Source organism: Megascapheus bottae, chromosome 15 (genome assembly GCF_031878675.1).
Source record: "Megascapheus bottae isolate mThoBot1 chromosome 15, mThoBot2.hap1, whole genome shotgun sequence".
Classification (NCBI taxonomy): domain Eukaryota; kingdom Metazoa; phylum Chordata; class Mammalia; order Rodentia; family Geomyidae; genus Megascapheus; species Megascapheus bottae.
The window spans coordinates 32,509,427-32,528,588 of record NC_143523.1 but is presented as its reverse complement, the minus strand read 5'-3'; the positions used below and the strand labels follow the sequence as shown (position 1 = coordinate 32,528,588).

Genomic DNA, 19,162 nt, shown 5'->3' with positions numbered 1-19,162 from the left:
AGAAAGGGGGAAACATCTTCTGAACATAAAACTTGCTTCTTTTTATTCCCTTAATCAACAATTTGCACGGACTTCTAAAAATCAAACCTCTGGTTTCTCAGACTGGTGTTTTTTTACATTATCCTGATACAGTGTGATATAATTACATTATTGAGTAATTTCCATGGAAAAGACAAGTTAAAGAAATCAGCTATGATTTCTATGAGATACTGGATTGATCTATCAAGGACTATGAAGAAGATCTTTTCTTATAATCCTTATCCTGGATGTCAGTGATGTCATCTCAGTCATCTAGGAGACAGAAATTGGGAGGAGTAAGAGCCTGGGCCACGTGATTCTTGATCCCCATCTCAACATCCTCAATCACAAAAGTTAAATGGGGTGACACATACCTTTCATCCCAGCTCTACCAAGAATCACAAAATACAAGGATTTTGGTTTAGGACATCATGGAAAATGTGAAGTAGGTGGGGCCCAGAGAGACAAAGGATGCCTATTTTTCCTTGTGTGCTGAGTAGTATGCAAGCGTCTACAACTACATTAACTGAAACTATGTTAGATTCACAGGAAAAGTTAAATAGGTTTATTCCTTAGAAAGGCAAAGCAAAACAAAAACAAAAAAGAAAGTAGATATTCAAAACAGGAGTGGGGACTCAAGGGGAAAGGGGTGGAGAAGTAGAGAAGAGGGGAAGAATGCAGTCAAGGATCCAGTGGATGAGCTGGGAGTGTGGCCTAGTGGTAGAGTGCTTGACTAGCATGCATGAATCCCTGGGTTCAATTCCTCCATGCCACATACACAGGAAAAGGTGGAAGTGGTACTGTGGCTCAAGTAGAGCACTAGCCTTGAGAAAGCTCAAGGACAGTGCCCAGGTCCTGAGTTCAAGCCCCAAGACTGGCCAAAAACATAAAATAATACAATATATGTCCTACAAAATTAAGAAGAGAAAGGGACGGAAAGAGATGGGAGGAATTAGTGAGAATGTAGAAAGGGGTGACACCGATTAAGATACATTGTATTCATAAACTGCTCTGTTAAATGGCAATTCTTTTGTACAATCACATAAAGGTAAAATTTTAAGGATGATATTTCTTCCAAATAGAAATATAAGACAGATAACATTAATGATCATGCATATTCGCAAATATACATGTAGGAAAATGCCATAAAAAAACTACCTATTGTATAATACCCCTAATAAAAAATGAAAAGTCTCTTTAAAAAAAACAAATATTACCTATCTCAAAAATAGTCATTTGAAATGTGATGTAAAATTCAGTGTTAATATATTCTTTAATAAAAAAACTAAAAGTATCTATCTCAAAAATAGCTAAACAACAACAAAAATAACCAGAACGAAAGAAAGAAAAAGAAAGAAAGAAAGAAGAAGGAAGGAATGAAGAAAAAGAAAGAAAGAAAGAAAGAAAGAAAGAAAGAAAGAAAGAAAGAAAGAAAGAAAGATAGATGCTGGTTCTATGAGGAGAGATACCTCTTTTCTGGAACATTTGACTCTTTATAACTAAGCAGGACATCTCTTGTCTAATTATTCTAGAAAGTTTGAAATTGAAAAAAGTAAAAATAAAAATGAAGCCTCTGGGTGAATTGTCACTGAAGAGACAAGATTTCCTTAATCTGAAAGATTTCTTAATCTGATTTCTTACCCTGAAATGACAGACAAATTTCTTCTAGGGAGTCTCATGTTTTCATACATTTTTAAATGTATTTTATTGACAGGGTGATGCACAGGGGGGTTACAGTTACGTTTATCAGGGAGTGGGTACATTACTTCTTAAACATTCTTACCCCTTCCCATGTGTTTCTCCCACTTTTCCTCCCCCCATCCCTTCCCACTCATCTTGTTTTCCCTTACCCCCTGTTCATTATGAAGCTAACTTTGGAATAAGGGGTGTGGGGGGGGGTGTGCGTGTAGGGGTATGCATGTAAACAGAAACTATACCTTCATTCATTCTGTTTGCCCAATAAGTATTTCAAGATTTTCACAAGTGGTCCAGTCATTACTACTCCATTTGTAGCACACCTTCTGTGTGGTGTCTGAAAGGACTTAAAGTATGGTTTGGATATATTTAGTACAGTAATGTATACATTGTAAAGGAAGCCAAAAGGTCCTGTGATGTTCATATTTTACTATCATGCTAAAAGAAGGGGACTGATGGGTGTGATGAGGGGAATAAGAGAAGGAAATAGAAGTGAATGGGATAAATGTATATTACATACAGAATAACATAACAATTATATATGCACATGTAATTTTGAAACCACTTTAGTTGTACAATAAAATTTTACATTAAAAACATGAATTTAGTAAAATCAGACGTGAAGGGACAAAGGAGAGGAAAAGAAAAAGGGGATAGAATAGGAAGAGGAAAAAAAAGACTTTAATTCCATTTAGAATAATATTCATTAACATACCTATCCATTCTCCCAGACAACTTGATTTTTCTTTCTTTGTACAACAAAACAGATCTTTAACAGGTTCTTTCAAATACAAAATGCAGTCTTTATCCATAGGACAACTTCGAATCAATTGGGAAGACAAAATTTATTAAATTTCTTGGAAAGTCTTGAATAATTATCAACATTTAATATATTTATATGATAACTGGATCTATGCTACTTAACTGCCATCCTTCTAGGCTTTTGCATAAATATGCTATCAAATATTATTATACAAAGTAAACTAAAAATTATATGATTATAGAAAATTCAAAGGAAAAATAATTCCTCCCCTCTAAGTATTTTTAAATTATTTTTTATTTTTATTTTTATTTTTTATTTTTTGCCAGTCCTGGCACTTGAACTGGGGACTGTCCTTGGACACCTTTTGCTCAAAGTTAGCACTCTGCCACTTGAGCCACAGTGCCACTTCTGGCTTTTACTTTGTATATGGTTCTAATCCAGGCCTTAGTGCATGCTAGGTGAGCTCGCTACCATTAAGCCATGCTCCCACCTGTTAAATTACTTTTTAAAAGCCCAGATTCCTTTGATATATGAATGTATACATACATGCATATATATATTATATATTCTGGTTCCAAAATTATATGCTAGGAAATTTCTGTAATAGCTAAAATGTACCAGAAATGTATTTCCAAGAGATTTTTTCTGATCATTATTCATATTTGTAATATATTTTGCATACTCATCAATTGAGATTTTAATTCTATAAAAAGGAATTATTAACACTGACATATTGTTCTTCATCTGACACCAGGAAGTCAGCCTGATATAATTAACAGAATAAAAACTGTGAAATTGAATCTGACTTGAATCCATTCTTGTGATAATGGGAAAAATCACTAAATATCATGATTCCAATTACTTTCTCAGTAAAATGAAGATAACCTTGATTTCCTCAATGGACCCTGGCAAAATTAAACTAAATAATGTATGCAAGGTGGCAGGCAAATCTTGGTTGTTTTGATTCATCCCTGATTGTCCCTTGAGTTGTGGTTAGTGTTTACAATTGAGCTCATAGTTGTGTTTCAAAGCACTTGAGACAGAAAAAGTGGATGGTTTTTGAATTAAAAATAGAAAAAAACTAGCCAGATTCCTAACTTTCCACTAAAAAATTCACCTTGGTAAAATCATAAAGGTAAATAAACTACAATTAACTTAATTTTGAGGATAACAAAACCAATCCAGAATTCATGATGTCATTTCTTCTCTTTAATTCTGGTGTTTAGACCAGCCAACAAATGTACTCTACTCTTTTCAGAACATACAAGCTAAGGGGATTTCAGTGTCTAAAACTACATTAAAATTCATTTGGCCAAGGGGGGGAAACAAGATGGGGGCATGGAGACCAAGACATGAGAAAGGGTATCAATCTTGTGAATTAATGCACCGTCTATCTGGTGAATATAATGTAACTTTTCTATTAATTACAAATATATATATATACATACATATATATATATATATAAATTCATTTGGCCACTAGGCAGCTTGTTCTTCTCACAGAAGATCTCTCAGAATCCACATCAACCCAGGGAAAGGAAGAATCTGCTAAACAAGTAGAGAAATCTAGGTTGCTGAGATCCAAAAATGTTTTACTTCCTCAAGTCACCTCATACTTTGCAAATGCTTTGAATTTGTTCTTTACAGAGTAGATCTCTTCCTTCCTTCCTTCCTTCTTTCCTTCCTTCCTTCCTTCTTTCCTTCCTTCTTCCTGTCCTTCCTTCTTTCCTTCCTTCCCTCCCTCCCTTCTTTCCTTCTTTACTTCCTTCCTCCCTCCTTTGCTCCCTCCCTCTCTCAAGCCCTACCTTCCTGTTGGTAGAGTGGCTTAAACTCTGTCTCACATTCTTGCTTAGCTTTTACTGATCAAGTCTGGTGCCCTACCACTTGAGCCTCTGCTTTTAGCAGAATAGTTTTTTTGTGGTGGAAAAGAACTCACTCACTAAGACTTCAACATATTGTAGACAAAACATTTTACAAAAATAGGACTCACGCCAGCAGGCTTGGTATGAATGACATAGAAGTAAAATAAACCTCACTATAGGGATAACTTATAAAACTCAAAGTAACAACAAAATGGAAGAATATTAAACTAATTTATCATATTGCTTTAGCTTTCTAAACCCCAGTGTTGAGAAAGTATCCTTAGGGATAGTGGAACAAAAAAGTTAGCCCATGAGCTTCAGAGAGACTCATCCATCCAAACACATGCAATCTAAGAGTCAGCATAATGGATGGATTAATGTCTTAACCCTGCCTCTATAGCTTTGTCTTCCCCTGGATAAAACCAGATGTATATGTATGGAGCTCATTACTGATTCAAATGGGAGAGAAAATCAGATGGATCTGTATAGAATTCATTACTGATTCAAATGGGTGAAATTAGCCACAAATTTAATAAATCAAGCATCTAAATTACTTGTAAGGATTAGCAAAAAATATGTGGGAACAGAAGTACCTACATATGATATATGCATATGAATAGTTGTCAATTATCAACATATAAGTATGCAAATATCTGAGATGACATCGTTTTATTTTAAAAGATCAATATGGCAACCTTGGTGCAAATAACAGAGTTGAGCATGAAATTTAATGGTTACCTGGTACTCCTGTCATGTTTAATGAGAACAGATCAGTTATCCCAAGATGTCTTTAAGCAGGCATATTTGGAAGTGGGTGAGATGTACCTCTTTATTTATTCTTCACATTATTTCCCTTCAAACTAGGAGTATGCCAGATTTGTCAAGCTAAATTCTAATGCAGGACTCACAATCTTCTAGAAAGGCTTTATTAGGGCTCAAAGCTTAAAAACGTAATAATCTATCACTTATTCTTTGAACTAAAATGTTCTAAAATACCTAAAACTATTTTGACATACAATTTCTCTGCCCACCCCCCCACACACTTTTCTTTTTCTAAAAATTATACGAGAAAAGTCTAGTAAAATGGAAATGATGATGCTGGCTTTCTAGAAATACAGTCTCAAAAAATCAAATAAACTGGGGCGGGGAGTTTGGCCTAGTGGTAGAGTGCTTGCCTAGCATGCACGAACACACGGGTTCAATTCCTTGGTACCACATACATAGAAAAAAGCCAGAAGTAGTGCTGAGGCTCAAGTGGTAGAGCTCTAGCCTTGAGAAAGTCCAAGGACAGTGCTCAGGCCCTGAGCTCAAGCCCAGGACTGGCACCAAAAAAAAAAAAATCAAATAAACTATATAGTCATTCCTTACATAGTTTACACCAAAGCAAGCCAAAATCAAGTACCATCCTGATTTATTTTTTTAGGCTAAAGAATACAAAAAAATATTCTATATGTCTCAATAGTCCAGTTCCTTGCAAGATCACAGAACACAGTCTAAGCAAGAATAGATTCTATTGTAGATTTCCATTTATGTTTCTGGGCAGGAAGAGCCTAAAACAGGTTGCCTATGTTTCTATAGAAATATAGATTTTTGCCATATAATGAATGATTGTTGTCCTTAATGTACTATGTTGTCTCTCATCTCCTTTGCTGTCCCTTGGTTATCTCATATTGGTATAGTATCTCACTTTGTTATCTGATATATTGAATTTATTTGTATTTGGATATTTGAAATTTGATAGGGAAGGGGGGAAAACCAAGACGGGTGGGGGGTGTGGGGGGGGGAGGGAAATGGGTACCAAGACATGTGAAAGGGTATCAATGTATGTGAATTAATGCACCTTCTATCTGGCAAATATCATGTAACCCTTTTACTAATTACAATAAAAAAATAAAAAATAAAAAAAAAGAAATATAGATTTTTCGCTATTTAATGCCCACTTTAGCAATAATGAACTCTGGGCCTGGGTGCTGTCCCTGAGCTCTTCAGCTCCAGCCTACTGCCCTACCCCTTGAGCCTAAGTGACACTTGCCGTTTTCTGGTGGTGGATTGGAGGTAAGAGTCTCACAGACTTTAGTGCCTGGACTGGCTTTGGACTGCAGTCCTCAGATCTCAGCCTCCTGAGTAGCTAGGATTACAGATGTGATCCACCATGCCTGGCAAAATGCTATTTCTTAAGCTGTCATTGATAATTTATGAAAGTATATCCTGGAGCTGGAAGAACATGAGAGGAAGAACACTGCCACTGGCATCTAGGAGATGGTCAGCCCTCCCCACCAAAATATAGGGGCTTCAAGGATGCAGTCAACATGTACAAAAGTCTCCAGGCAGAATAAATGGCAATTTAATAAACTGGAAATGAGTGCTTAGGAACTGATACAGTAGATGTAACACAGTAGAGTTTAAGATGAGCAGTTACAAAGCTTGGTACAGACTCATACGTGTAATCCTCGTTATTCACGAGGCTGATATCTGAAAACTTAGGTTTGAGCTGCCTGAGCAGAAAAGTGGATAAGTCTATCTCCAATCACACACCAAAAAGCCAGAAGGAGAACTGAAGCCTAAGTGGTAGAATCAGCAGTCTTGAGTGAAAAAGCTATCCAGGCCCTAAGCTAAGTTCCAGTACCAGCACCTAAATAAATAGAAAGAAAGGAGAAAGAAGAAATAAAAAGAAAGAGCAAAGAGAAAGAAGAAAGAAAGAAAGAAAGAAAGAAAGAAAGAAAGAAAGAAAGAAAGAGAAAGAGAGAGAAAGAAAGAACAGTTCTAGCTCTGTCTACAACTAGTTATATACTTTTATTTTAGCTTTTTGGCTTCAGTATGTCAAACTATGTGATAGAATTTATTATAAAGGTTTTTGCTGTGATTAGCTATTAATGCATCTCAGTATTTTGAATGTGCTTAATAAATATTTGCTGAAACTTGCTATTGTTTTGTTTATTTTTCATTATGCTTCTTCACAGAGAGAAGTTCTCTATTTTTGAATACAGAGTTTAAAACAACATAACTATACTGAATGAAACCAAACTTAAATCCAGAAAGTCTTCCTCTTGGTAATTTATTGAAATATTTACAATATTTGAAAGGCATTTGCTAATTTTATTTCTTGTTATTGACTGTGTTTCTCCATGCAGCATAAGCATGGTCTGAGAACTTGTTAAAAAATACAGCTTTTCTTGTCCCACCCACACATCTGTCATTCAAAATTGATGTTACCCTGGCAGCTGTATGCAGTCATTTGCTGTTTCTTCCAGGGAGGATATGACAACTTTTCTAAGAGTCTTAACGAACTTCCTATAGGAATTGTGAAACACTGGAACATATGCTTAGACAAGACTGTGAAGAATTTTACCTTGGAGATTTGAACAATAGAGAGTTGACATTCTAGAAGAACTGAATTTCAGACTTCCCAGAAACTGGGTGACACAGGGCCTTTTAAATACTCACCTATTCTGCTTTTCCTCAGTAAAACAAACAGGCTCTTACATCCCTTACTTACTTTTACTCTTTTGTTTTGTTTTGGTTATTAAGTGGTTGTACAAAGAGGATATAATTCCATATGTCAAGTTATGAGTACAATGTGATTTGATCAACTTATTCTGTGATATTGGCAGTGAGAAGGGGGAAAGAGATGAACTGGAAACATCAACAGTAGCCTAAACAGACCTAGTACTGGGGACAAAGTGAAAACTTAGCCTTCTGCTAGGAGTTACATAAAAGTTTAACTCCGAAATTACAATGTGATCCTACCTGCCTCATGAAATAATTCTCTAGTGGACGGGGAAAAAAAGGCTTCTGAAGATCAACAGAATCTACCCAGTAGTTTAGTTTCCAAAACGCTTTTTTTTTTCTAAGTCTGACTTGAAAATGTAGTAAATTATATAAATTTGATTCCTTGTCATGGCGATTATCAGGACCATAGTTTGGATACAAAAGAAAATCCAGATTTACAAGCAGTCTGACTGGCCACAAGGCTACATTCTATGCTCCTCTGGGCCTAGACACCACTGCCAATGGAAACACCAGAGAATGTTCAGAGAAAAGCAGCACAAATGAACTCTGACAGTTCTTTGGCTCATTTTCCAAAAATCGATCTCGAAAGCAAAAATATTTTCCAGTGCCCTGAAATGATGGGAAATGCTGTCAACTTATGGATTTTGCTGAACCAACAGCAATCACACCACATTTGGCACCTCTGTCTCTTGAATAGTTGTTGTTGTTGTTTTTTTGTCATGGTTGCATAAGACCATGGGTGTTTTTATTCATGAATGTGAACTATGGACAAAAGATAGGTAACTGAAGAGGATTAAAGAACAGAATCATCACAGTTTGCATTTAATAGCAAAAGGGGGGAGCAAATACCATGATTAGTTGTTAACTATTTGGGCAAATATACTGGGATCAAAATAAAACCCATCTTTGACAATAAGGAAAAGTCTCTATGTACCAGCAGTGCATTTAGACGTGTTATTTGTACCTTCCAAATAGTAGCTCCTTCAGGAAAATGATGAGGGAGATTTTCAAAGGGAGATATGAACCATTCCTCTTTTTTTCATGTATTTTTATTGTAATTAATAGAAGGGTTACGTGATATTTGCCAGATAGATGGTGCATTAATTCCCATACATTGATACCCTTTCACAAGTCTTGGTCCCCATTTCCCTCCCCCCACCCCCACCCCTCATCTTGTTTTCCCCCTTCCCTATCCAATTTCAAATAACCAAATACAAATATATCCGATATATCAGGTAACAAAGTGAGATACTGTAACAATATGAGATAACCAAGGGACAGCAAAAGAGATGAGAGATAACATAGTACCTTAAGAACAACAATCATTCATTATATGGCTTATGTTTCTATATCCTAGAGATCCTTTCACTTAGCGTCATACTATATGGCCTTTTGTATCAAGGTTTTGCTCTATTGCAAATCTCTGCTAGGAGAGTCCAAGGTTTCTACTGATTATGGAAAATGAGGGAAACCATTGAGCCTAAGTTCCTTTGAGTCTGGCTTACTTCACTTAATATGATCTTTTCTAAGTCTTTCCATTTCCTAACAAATGGGGCAATGTCATTCTTTCTGACAGCAGCATAGAATTCCATTGTGTACAAATACCACATCTTGTTGATCCACTCATCAACTGAGGGACTTCTGGGTTGGTTCCATATCTCACCATTCCTCTTTTAACCAGTGGCTCTTCCTGGAAATTCTTATTTGGAAGGTATTGATATATACAATAGAGAATTCTACATGAGAAGAATTTGATGATTTGCATTGTCATTTTCTAGAGGTTTTATTTTCTGTTACTGTTACAATTTCTTTACCTCATTGACTCCTTTATAAAAATATAAAATATGTGATATCTCTATTAGAAAATTCTGATGGAAATTTTATTTACCAAGAAACACCCTCCCTTCCTAGATTACGGTGTTGTTTATGTATAAATATGTATATATATTCATTTATTTCTATTTTGTGGTTGTGGGGCTCAAACTCAGGGCCTCTGCACTGTCGTTAAGATTTTTGACTCAAGACTAATGCATCTACCACATTTAGCCCAAACTTCTCTTCTGGTAGCTAATTGGAGATAAGTTTTATTGGCTTTCCTGTCTTGACTGGCTTCTCACCATGATCCTCAAATCTCAGCCTCCTGAGTAGTTAGGCATGAGCCATTGATTCACAGCATTTTTAAAACATTTAATTGTTATTGCTATTATAAAGGTGAGGTAGAGAGGAGTTACTGTTACGAAGAGTACATTTCTTTTTGGACAATGTCACTCCTTCCCTCCTTCTTTCCAAGTTTTTCCCTCCAATGCCTACCTATAAATTGTATAGTTCATTTTTTCAGCATAACATCTAATGGTTTATATTTTCATAATAACAAAATAGGCAAGTGTTTCTGCACATGGACCCATTGGTCAAACAGTTTCATTATGTAAAACTTTAAAGTTTTATGTTACATGAAAGAATGAGACATAAATGTGTTTAAAAAGTACTAGCAAGTAGAGAGAGAAATGATGCTCTAGTAGAAAAAAATTAATTAATTTTGGTACTTAGAGATTTTTGACAATAGCCTTGATGATTTCTTGTGGGTATTATTATGCCACCTCTCCATACCCTAGCTAAATAAGTGGTATCAAGTATGGCTAACTTGAGAACGTATGAGTGAAACAAATGTTATTCACACTCTCAACCTCAGGAGTATATGATTTGTACAGCAGCACAAAGCTCATTCGCAGGAGGTGGCTGTGTATGATTTAATAATGTGTTAGTGTCATGAAATTTTAAACAATTTTCAGAAAAGAGGCTTTACATTGCTGTTTGGCAATGAACTCTAAAAACCACATATTGTCCCTGGATTTACTATTCTGTCAGCTGTCTAGCTAGAAAGTCATACATTTTGTATGAAAGAATGCCATAATACTTATGATATGACTTTATCCTGAAAAATGAATGGTTTGTAAGTAAAGGTAAGATTAGCATTCCAATTATAATCAAAGTAAACAAGGAAAACTATTAGAGAAAACTCCTTTCAGAAGGCTACTGCTCCATAGAATGAGGTCAGTGTCTGTGGATGATGATTTCAGTAATGACAATTGGAAACAATGCAGGTGACGGTGGTGGGGAGTGCTGTAAGAAAACTTGGAAATATCAGGTCTGTGGAATCATTTCGCTTGTGCAAGGGAAGAATAAAACAAACTAATTAAGATGGCTGCCTTTGGCTCTAGGAAGATCTTGAATGTCTAGACATTGAGGATATATGTTATTCAGTAGCAATGATGACTCACTAAGCAGTTACAGAAAGAGAACCAGTCACTGTCACAATTTAATAAGAACAAAATGGACAATGATGATCATCTTGCCACTTCTTTGAACTCCCAGCCCAGTCCTATATTCAGTGTAAACTTGTTTTATGAAGGAGCCTGATAGAAAGTAAGATCGAAATTGGTGTCAACCTCATTGATACTCAACCAGTTAAACACTACTTGCTCTGAGCTGATCAACAAAAATGTGTTGAATCATTCTTGAAAGCCAAGTTTTATTAAGTTGTCAGGATAGATTGCACAATTCAGACAATAACAACAGTTACCAGATTGATTACAGGACACACACACACACACACACACACACACACACACACACACACACACACAAAGAAGACATCCCTGTCTCTTGAAATAATATCAGTCAGCTTTTCCTTGGGAAAACACATTTGTAATAGTTAAAATTAACATGATAAGGGCACAATGCATAAACATATAAAGTAAGTAAAAGACACTGATGCAGATATTTTATTGATTGCCAATTGAGATCTTTATCAGGGGTATGTAAAAAATCAATAACTTGTTGGTTAAGTTTTGAAGTATTCATTCTCTGCTTCTCTATAACTGTTCTCTAAACCCCCCACACAGACACACACATATGCACAAGTACATGTCAGCACATATACAAATGCATTCTTGTCTCTCTCTCTCTCACACACACATATACACACATATAGATACTTTAGATAAACAATATAGCTTCTTTGCACACTGTACTAAAATTTTGTAAACTGTACCAAATTTTTTTATATTTTTACTTCTTCTACATGTTTTTATACAATAACACTGAGGGTGAAAAACACCCCGTTGCAAGAGAAATATTTTAATATATTACTTGATATCAAATTAGAATTTCATTGTCCCTTCAGCAGGACTATAACCAAAAGATTTCATGTGGAAATGAAAAATGTATAAAAGATGAAGCAGAAACAAAATTAATTAACCACAAGCAATACCCAAGTAAGGAGTACTAGAATTGCATTTTGAGAAAACTTAGTATATATCTGTTAAGATATTTGACTGAAATAAAGTGTGAATTTGACTTCTCAGCTTCATTTTAACCATGTCTTCACAAAAATGAAAATAAAAGATAAGCCAAAAGTACTTTACTATTCTAGCTCTCAAAAATGAAATCTGAGTAGCTCACAGCCTGTACATCATGACTTAATGTTTCCCCTTTCATGAAAAATAATGCAAAGTATTGCTTTTAAAACAGCAAGATAGCCAATATATTTTTAATAAAAATAATGTATTTTCTTTAAAATAAACTTAGAGGCAAAGTAATTCATTTCAATGAATATCAGAAAATATTCCTAGGATATAAAAAGCTGTATTTGTATCCTACTCCCTTTCTATATGTAGTTATTTTGATCATATATGATTCAAGGAAAGAAAAGCTTTTGCTATTTCAGAACTGCAATAGAAAATAAATTTAATTTGGGAAATTAAACTCAGGATTAAAGTATATTAAGCTAGCTCTTGATACATTTTCCTTTTAGCTATCAAACCTTTTCAGTGGAAACTCATAAAATGCAGAATTTAGTCATACAATACATGGTGCATCTAGCAGTGGTAATTTAAATATACTACCAATACACTGAATGGACGGTATTCTTTTCTGTTCAAGAAATTCTTATTTGCTCCTGTGAGCTACATTTCTCTGGAAACATGTGGAATGGCTGAGTACATGTGAGAAAACTCAGAAACTCTGACTCTTCCCCACAACCTTCAAATTGGTACCAGAATTACAGAGAAGACTGTCCAAAGTCTTACCATTTTATAAATTTGTAAGCTATTAAGACTGAGATTACAGACAAGAGAAGTTCTCTCTGCTGCATTTTAAAAGAAAAATAAATGTCCTTGAAAGAAGAAAAGAACATGTCCTACCTTTTCAAAAATTCCATATACTCCGTATGTTTGATGAGTCCTGTCCTCATCATTATTGTTTGAAAACATTGTCGATCAATGGCCCAGAGTTTCACATTTACAAGAGCTGGAGAAAAAGGTGGGAAAAAAAAACAGAGAAAAATTAATTAAAGAATGTCAACTGTGAATAATAACCTGCAAACACAGTGAGTTATTAATGAGAGGTATGAAAATTAATTATTAACCTCTTACACACATTTAAATCAAATGTCATAACTCTGCTCTATTTTGTTAAAAAGTCAGGAATGCTTTTAGGCAAAATGTGACTCAATTTTCCACACTGTTGTTTACTAAGTGTTGTCTACTAAAGTTTCTATTACTCCTAGTTCCCTTAGGAGATGAGAATGCCTGAGCACATATCCAAAGAATTTACAAAATTCAAAGACTATGAATGAAACAAACAGCATGGAGGGAAAAAGAGGCCAATAAGTAATACCAGACTCTGGTAATTGCTTAGAGTGATATTAATGACTCATATGACCATATTTTAATTACAAAGAGTAGAGATAAAAATTTAATTTAAGGTTTATGGAGAATTCAATATAACAGAAATAATAATTACACAATAATTTCTTCACAATGCTTGCTTAACAAATTGTCACCTGTGCTCAAAATTGTCATGTAGAAATTTTATTTTTCATGTAGACCACATTTTAATTTCTGCTTTCTTATGCCACTGTCTTTGTCAATGCATAATTAAATGCTTTAGCTGAATGCCATATAACTATCAAGCACCATTAAAAAATAACTGTAATTAAAAATGACAGTACAGTATATATTCAAATATTATACTAAGATAAATAGTTTTAAGAAATGAGCGTATGATAAATCTTGGTAGTTGCCATACAGATGGCAGATATGCAAAACATTATTTCTCATATATATTCAAAATTTTATAGTACACAGAATGAAATTTGGACATTAGCTTTAAAAAGCCAGTTTATATACTATACCCAGCAAATTTAGACAAAGTGTGGGGTCTTGAATACAGGACACAATTCAATGAGCTAAATATAAAAGGAGAGTTTCCTTCTCTCTTCTTCAGAGTTCTCAGAATAAGCCCCTGGAGAGAATGGATTAACATTGGGAATGAAAAAGGTGAGAAAATTCTATCAGGGTAATTGCTCTCAAGGGAGAAGACAGAGGCAACAGAAAAGGAACAGGGGAGAAAATAGATGAAGTGATGTCATACTCCTACTCTTGAAATTTTACCTTATTTTTTTCTTCAAGAATGTTTGAACTAAGAAGCTAGAATGCAAATTCTTACTTTGCTAGTTCTTTGATGCTGAAAAACTATGGTCAGCTAAGTAGGAAAAAGAACAAAGTAGCAAGAACTAATGAATTCATAGCTTCTTTCCAATCATCCCTTAAATATGACACTTCATCAAACCCAAAGCAAACAGAGGCATTTTCTGCTATATTCTAGCTCTTCTGAAGAATCCAGGCTTTTTTCCAACACACCTGTTTATTTGAGATCAGACATAAGACTGAATGGTATAAACATGAAAAAGCAGAAAAATCCAGGAAAAATTCCTAAGAAGTGGAATTGGAAATGAGACCTTAAGAAATGGCAGGTTTCATTTGAAAGGAAGTAGATGATAGGTAACTGGGCATTAATGGGCATTAATAACAGCACAACTGTGTTGAACTCAGTGGGACAAAGCAGATTGAAATTACTGAGATTTCTGTGGAGCTGCTACACAGTCTGACAGTGAGTTGATACAGGGCCTTGGAACATAGATTTGCAAAGCCAGAATTCATTTGATGAACAACAGTAAGCTATTAGCAATCTTAAAACAGCAAAAAGAAAGCAAGGAACCAAACTTTAAAAGATATATGTTGAGCACACTAATATATCTTTAAATGTTTCCAAGCAATAGAATACAGTAATAAAATAAAAGTAAATGAGGATTTTCATATTCATCATCATTCTTAATAGTTTCTAGGTATTTAATATTAATATTTCACATCAAAAATGCCCTCTTACAACAGGAAAAATTAGGATATACTAACCAACTGTTATTTCCAAAAATGCTACTAATAAAAGTAGTTGCCACTATTATGAATGCATATACTCAAACACACACACACAGACACACACACACACATTTTTTTCTCATTAAAGGTATGACTAGAAATGCAATGTCTAAGTGAAGTCAAGCACAGATAACATTTTAATTTTGTCATACAGAGAAACAACACATTCACACTCCTAGCAGTGTAGTAGTAGATGACATTTCTGTGATAGGCTCTGAGCCCTGTGAGCACAGTGATGGTGAGAAAGACCAGTAGGAGGAGCCTAATTGGATTAGGAGACAGATGCTTACCTTAAAGAGACAATAGAACAACACTGGTGCTAGCAAAAGCAACTTAATAAAACTGTAGAGCAGATAATAGTACGATACATTAGGAAATACTTGGGTAATGTGCTGTGTTCACAACATATTGTGTTACAAAGAGTGGTAAGTAGTGCCAGGAGTGTGGCCTAGAGATATAATATTCGCCTAACATGCACAAAACCCTGGGTTCAATTCCTCAATATCACATAGACAGAAAAGGTTGGAAGTGGTGCTGTGACTTAACGGGTAGATCTCTAACCTTGAGAAAGCACCATGACAGTGCCCAGGCCCCAGGACTGGCAAAAAGAAAGTGTGATAAGTAATAAGCAAAGACCTCAGCAATTCAAGACACAAGAAAGGGAACGCTTTAGGAATGTGGCAACATGAGAATAAAAACAAAGGATTAGCAATTGTGTGGACTGTGTGTGTGTGTGTGTGTGTGTGTGTGTGTGTGTGTGTGTGTGTGTGTTTGCAAATACACTTAGTATATGCTACCAAAATTCTTATTTATCTCTCACATATCTATATCATGTTTCCTCAGATAAATCCATATATTTCCTCACATCAAAATTCTTTTCTTAATTCTTATAGTCTCTTCTACTACCAGAAATTAACATTTCAATAAATAAGCAATAGATTTTTTTTTTTTTGCCAGTCCTAGGGCTTGAACTCAGTCAGGACCTGGGCACTATCCTTGGGTTCTCTTTAGTGCTCTATCACTTGAGCCACAACACTACCTCCTGCTTTTTCTGCCTATGTGGTATCAAGGAATCGAACCCAGGGCTTCATGCATGCTAGGCAATCACTCCACCACTAGGCCATGCTCCTGGCTAGAAACATTTCTTGTTTCACAAAATTATATATAGAAATATATATATATATACATACACATACATACATATGCAATTCATCTTCAGATATGCATACATATACACACATAAGAAAAGCATGCTAAAGGATCCCTAATGTCACCTTAGAAACTCCAAACTCAATTTATTGGATTATTATCTAAAGTTTATCGTGCACCTCATTTTATAGTCTGGTTTTTGTCTACTTGAACCCCTGAATGATTGCTAAGTGAAACTTCATGCCAGTGAATATCACATTTGGTTAATGAACATGGGTTGATGAGATTGCAGATTTATCCATGACCTTGAGCAAGATGCCAAGATGTTTCTCTCATCCTCACTTAATATATTTAGTCAAATCAGCATTTTACAGGTGGGCAAGCATGACTAATAATCACCTTGCCTTGTTATCAAAAATATAGTTATATTAGAATTGTGATTAACGTCCTGCTTATTAACCATTCTGATGGAGTAGAAGTCTGTTGCTTTCATAACTTAAGGAGATCATTTGGGAAAGGGGGAGGAGGGAACCTTCATTTACCTTTGATTCCAAGAAGTGGATTAGTCTCTTCAGGGAGCGAGCATTTTAGAAAATAAATTTCTATGATTTTTTCATTATGATTACTATGGTTAAGCATTGGGGTCTGAAGGACATAAAACAGAGATAGTGGTGGGAAGTGATCCTTTTTTTCACTGAAGTGTTATATCTCAAATCCTCTGCTGAAACAGCTGTCATTTTCTCACATTAAGGCCACCTTTCACTAAGGAAGGCATAGCTTGCATTACTATAAGATGCACAAGGAACACTGACGATGCTTCTGCATAGGAAACTATTGTCTCCACGTCGGGAAAATCACAATCACAGAGGAAAGAGCCATCAAATCATGATAAAGAGACCACAAAGGTGGATTTACCTAAATTGCTCCTATTAAAGCATTCAGCTAGAATACAATTTAAATTCTGGAAGAAAGTATATAAAGTATAAAGTACACTTAGGCTCAATGCTTAGCCTATAGCATTAGCTTATTAGCTTATTAGCATAAGCATATTAGCTTACTAATATGGAAGGCATTTATACTAGATATATGGAGAGAAAACAGATTTGAAGTTCCTGTCTTCAAGAAACATATGATACAGTATATGGTCCATAAACTTCTAAACATATCAAATCGGATCCATGCACTGGTATATTTTTGTACAGTATACTATTGAATAAAAACATTTAAAGTATATTTTATGACAGATGAAAATTATATGAAACAAACTTCAGTATTCACAAATAAATTTCAATGTCCAGAAAAGTCTTCTTGGACCACAGCCATGCCCATTCATTTACATATTGTCTCTGGCTAAATGAAGTAATTTTGACTGAAACCATATGGGCTGCAAAGCATAAGATATTTCCTATCTGAAAAAACTTGCTGATTGATTCCTGGTCAGTAGAAGAAAGACAGAAATCAAGAGGAAAGTGGTTAAGTTTCAAGGGTTAAGCCCATGGAGAAAAGGCAACAGCACATGCTTTGAGATGGAGAGGTGAGTTGATCAGTGATGATCAAAGAAGGCTTTGCAGAAAGAGGTCAACTTAGCCAGGATTTTTAAAACTTGATGTTCCGGCCTGGATATGTTTGTCTCCCCACAAGTCATTAGTTTGAAGCCTTGACTATCACACTGATAATATTCGATGATGAGATGAATCTGAAAGGATAGAGAAAGCACATAGGCTGTACCTTGGCCTGAAGATGGAAACTGATCTGCAAATCCATCAGAAGAAAGATCTTGAAGAATTGAAAGCGCATACTAGCAGTAACTGAAAGGTCCACTGACGGATAGGACTTAGGGGGAACACAGAGATGAATAGAAGACAAGTTAGAAGGTGTTATAATGATCTATAGAGGTGGGCTCTGGTATAGATAATGAAGTTAGAAAGGCTGAAGAATTTGAGCAGGATTTAGGATCTTAGACAAGATAATGCAGGGAGAAGGAATTAGATCCAGACATCCAACTTTCTAGTCTAACCAAATGAAATAGTAAAATAATAAAAAGTTGCATTTATATGATGAAAAAGTGTAAGTGATAGTGCACTTACCAAAAATTGCTTCTTGCTAAAGGTATGGATGATATGCATCTTGAGTTATAAATTGCCAGACACCATGACTCTCACTATCATTACAAGGAGAGGACTGGTTTTTCAATCTGAGGCATGCCTCAACATTTTTTACTACAAATCAGTTGGGTTTTCTAACTGGGATTGAAGAGTAATTTATTTTCTCAAGCAAATAAATAATCCATCTTTTTTCAGGACAGAATCTCATATAGTAGATGGCACCCACAAAAAAATGTGCGCTAAGAACTACACTTTTGTCTAACAGGGAAAGAAGCATGGAGTGACTTAGCAAAAGAGCAAGGACAAGGGGAGGTGTCATTAGCTCCCTCTATCTCACCTTCCACGGTGTTCTAATTCATCAGAAGCAATTAGCCCTCATCTCTTGGTGCTCGGATCATCAGTGATCACTCAGATACTCAGTATGACAGAATCAGAAGCTTGGAAGACACCTTGCGGGCCTCCACTGCACTCACAACTGCTTCCCAATATTGTTAAGGCATATGCTGGCCTTAAGCTAAATTCCAATTGTTGCAATGTTCTGAGACAAATGTTTCATAATTAGAAAAGCCCATGTGTCACTGACGATGCATCTGGAGCACACTGACATCCCCACTGTACAAAGGGCTGCACTGTTTACAGGAGTTTTCAACTTTCTCCCTAGGAAAGCTTTCGTTTTAATGATATATTCCATGATCCAATACCCTGATCATTTATTGATTACAGGTTGTAAGATAAAATAAGAGCTCTTTCAGTAGTCTTTTGGAACTATCCTCATCTATGAAG

At 35.3% G+C, this 19,162-nt stretch overlaps 1 protein-coding gene across 2 annotated transcripts in view; it reads right to left on the bottom strand.

The window, feature by feature from the left end:
* Positions 1-19,162, bottom strand: part of Prkg1 (protein kinase cGMP-dependent 1) — a 973,708-nt gene that overhangs the window by 319,789 nt on the left and 634,757 nt on the right. For both annotated transcript variants that reach the window (XM_090346356.1, XM_090346355.1), the window contains exon 4: positions 13,050-13,155. In XM_090346356.1, coding sequence (XP_090202482.1) covers positions 13,050-13,155 — 106 coding nt within the window. The remainder of the gene's footprint in view (positions 1-13,049; positions 13,156-19,162) is intronic.